The 3301-nt window shown below is 50.1% G+C and overlaps 1 protein-coding gene across 1 annotated transcript; it reads left to right on the forward strand.

The window, feature by feature from the left end:
* Positions 1 to 556: 556 nt before the first annotated feature.
* On the forward strand, positions 557 to 2993 carry NCU03184 (C2H2 conidiation transcription factor FlbC). The gene is made up of 3 exons (XM_959497.2): positions 557 to 1038; positions 1098 to 1495; positions 1550 to 2993. Exons 1-3 carry the CDS (start codon positions 864 to 866, stop codon positions 1892 to 1894), a joined length of 918 nt encoding a protein of 305 aa, XP_964590.1. The 5' UTR covers positions 557 to 863; the 3' UTR covers positions 1895 to 2993.
* The last annotated feature ends 308 nt before the right edge of the window (positions 2994 to 3301 follow it).

The raw sequence follows: 3301 nt of genomic DNA on the forward strand, positions 1-3301 counted from the left end.
GACTCGGCCAACTCGGGGGTCCTTCACTGACATCGGGTCTCGACCGTTTTGTGTCTCTGGAGATCGATCAACCTTGGCGAGCCTATTCGCCATTTTGTCCTTCGAGAAGATCGCAGCTCTGTATACGGACGGCAAGTTATCCGTGTTTACAGACGACGGGTTAGGGAGCACATGGTATCAACCAGGGCAACCCCGATGCAGCCGATGTCAGAGGTCGCATATAGCAGGAGCTAATATATGCCAGTACCTTTGCTGGACACTGCAGGCTCCCTTACTTACCAGGTACTCTGTATTTTACGGTACACTTCACCCACTCCTTCTATCCATCTGATCAACACTCACCTGTAGCCCTGAGAGCCCTGGTCCCTGGCCTTGCTGCTGCACAGCACCACCCAAGGTTCTGTCGCTGGAAGGCCCCAAGCCCACCGCCCGGTAGACCCACACCATAATTTGTGACAGCAAGTGAATTGACCCACTGATGGCCTTGGTCCTCCGGGGATCAACCTGTAGGGGGCACCGTATCATCCACTCTTGTCTCCATGCCCTCGGGAGATCTAAATGGTACCATGTTCAGAACAACCTTGTCCACCCCATTCACTGTCAACAAGCTTCTTTTGGATTTCGGCATACATAAGCTAGCCCCCCTCCTCTCACCTCCCTGCCCGCTTCAAAGCTTGGGTCTGAAAGACAAAGAAACGACATCATCACTGTTGCTGCTTTAAACCACCAAAATCAACCACACGTATCCGATTTCACCAAGCGATACTTTTTATCACGCACCATTTCGTCTCGATCAAAGGCAGTAGTAATATCCTCAACACAGACCGGTCCACTACACTTCAACCTCACACACCGACATCAAAATGGCACCCACGACGTTAACGCCTCAATATCCTGCCCAGCCTTATGGCTTCGCTCCGCCACCCTCCCCTCCTTTGGACGACTCCAACAAGTGCTCTCTACCCTCGATTTCGAACCTGCTTGTCATGGCCGATCAGGGATCTCCTACCTCAGAGACATCTCCTCAGTCTCAGCAATGTATGACCGGTCAACCTATCTTGATATCACGGAACTGCACAAGACTAACCGTTCTTCAGTGCACTTCTCAAAGCCTGACAACCGTCCCAACTCTTCCCAGTTTGGCAACCCAGCATCGATCAGGGCGAACCTCCCCCCTAGTCCTCCCATGTCTTCGGAAGCTTCTTTTGAAGGATACCGCTCTCCTTCGAGCAAGCCAGCAAGCCAGTCTCAGGGCAGCTCCAACTACTACTATGAGACCACGCCGCCTTTGAGCCAGCATGAAGCCGACTCCCGGCAGATGGCCACTGCTACACCTAGAGCCCCTGTTCAGTCATCAACCTTCCAAACACAGTACCCGTCGTCAGCCGGCTACTCGAGTCAGTCAGGCATGAACCCTTATTATCCTCCCATGCAGCCGACACCCCCTCCGCAGCAGCAGATGTCGGGCTTGTATTATCAGCGACCACTCCCTCAGGTGAGAACAATCAGTCAAATCCAACAGATGAAAGTTATCTAACATTTGCTTTAGACTTTCACCCCTGCTGTGCCAGTTCCAGTCACTCTCGCACCAGTCACGGGAGCCAACCCTTGGCAACATCACCACTATATTGCTCCTTCTTCCACTGCATCTTTTCCGCAGTCTCAAGACCGGTACATCTGCCAGACTTGCAACAAGGCCTTCTCTCGACCCAGCTCATTGCGAATCCACAGCCACTCTCACACTGGTGAGAAGCCTTTCAAGTGCCCCCATGCAGGCTGCGGAAAGGCCTTCAGCGTTCGCAGTAACATGAAGCGTCATGAGCGTGGCTGCCACAGTTTTGAGAGCAGCAACGGCAGAAGCAGTGGCAACAGCAACAACAGCGCATCTGCCTAGGCGGCCAATCTTCGTTTCTTTTCTATTCACACCTCATACGTTATACAACCAACCTAGACGGTCCGGATTGGCATGAAAGGTTTCGAGAAGTGTTCATCACCATCTCCATGGGAAATCGGGTTTCATATGCAGGGATCATTCCTACAAAGCCTGGCATGTGTTTACGGGGGAAAAGGCGACAAATCACCGCATACAAATAGCGCATCACTGCTTGGGGCCGGCAGAGATTTCATATCGTTCAACAACAGGTACACACCAAGACCTGTATGCGTTTTACAGTCTCAAAAGATCGGGGTCTCTTTTCGGAACGGCAGGTCACGGTCTAGGGTCTACAGGGTCTAAAGGGGTTTCAGGGATGACCTTTAGGGTTGGCTACTCACAAAAAAGCTCCCACGGCGCGAAACGGGTTTGGCTTGCTTCAGCATTTACACGGGCGTTCACGCGGAGATGACATGCGAGAACCAAAGAAATGGCTCGCATTTGGCATGAATTGGCGGCTGTTTTTTGTTTTCTCTTTTATTTTTTTCGATTCTTTCATATCCCCACACGTTCACATAATGTCTATGGAGCGGGATGCCCTTCTATGGGCAATTGTATATTTAGCATTACGAGCTGTCCTTCAACAGAAGAAGTTGAAGAGCAAAGCCGGGGATCAACGTTGCATGAGAATGGATAGGGCGGACTTCAAAAATTATCAATGCAAAATGTTCGACCAAATTTGATACGAGCGAGAAATCGTCAAAACTTGAATTACTGGGTTTTGATCTGTCCATTCTCTGACATCACCTTAACAGATGTGCTTGGTGGAATGATTTGAATAATGTGGTTTGGTGTGGGAATTACAGGCTTTCTTCAGCCTGAACGAAGAGCCACACGACTGGTGGTTTATAGCCGAGTGAGTTTTGTGCGACAATGCATCCTTTGTCGTCTTGTAGCTGTTGGACCAGAATTTTGAACCGACGTCAGTTTTGGTACATTGTTCGCTACACAGTCCTACCACGATGTACGCCGTTTCACATGGCATCAATCACTGCAATCTTTCAGCTGTGCGACCAGCAATTTTTGTTGCAACTTTAACAATTTCTCCAAAGCGGGTAACAACTACCTACCGTCACTTTGACTGAACGACCTAAATTGACAAGGCCGGCCGGCCGCTTGAAGCATGCATATTGCAAATCTTCGTCCCTCTGTAAGACAACAGAAAACACAATGCGGGCATTTGCCCTAACCCCTGACGGCAAGGAGAAAAAACGGTTTTATGGGCTAAACCGCAAAGCAGCAAAAGAGGGGGAGTGAACATCACGATGGCTGCTGCTGACTGATCAAGAGATCACAAAAATGTCGAGAAGGAAAAGCAACGAAGATCATCCCTCTCTTACCCCATCCCCCGATCTCATTTCCGTCGCA

The sequence above is a fragment of the Neurospora crassa genome, linkage group I (genome assembly GCF_000182925.2).
Source record: "Neurospora crassa OR74A linkage group I, whole genome shotgun sequence".
NCBI classification, from domain to species: Eukaryota; Fungi; Ascomycota; class Sordariomycetes; order Sordariales; family Sordariaceae; genus Neurospora; species Neurospora crassa.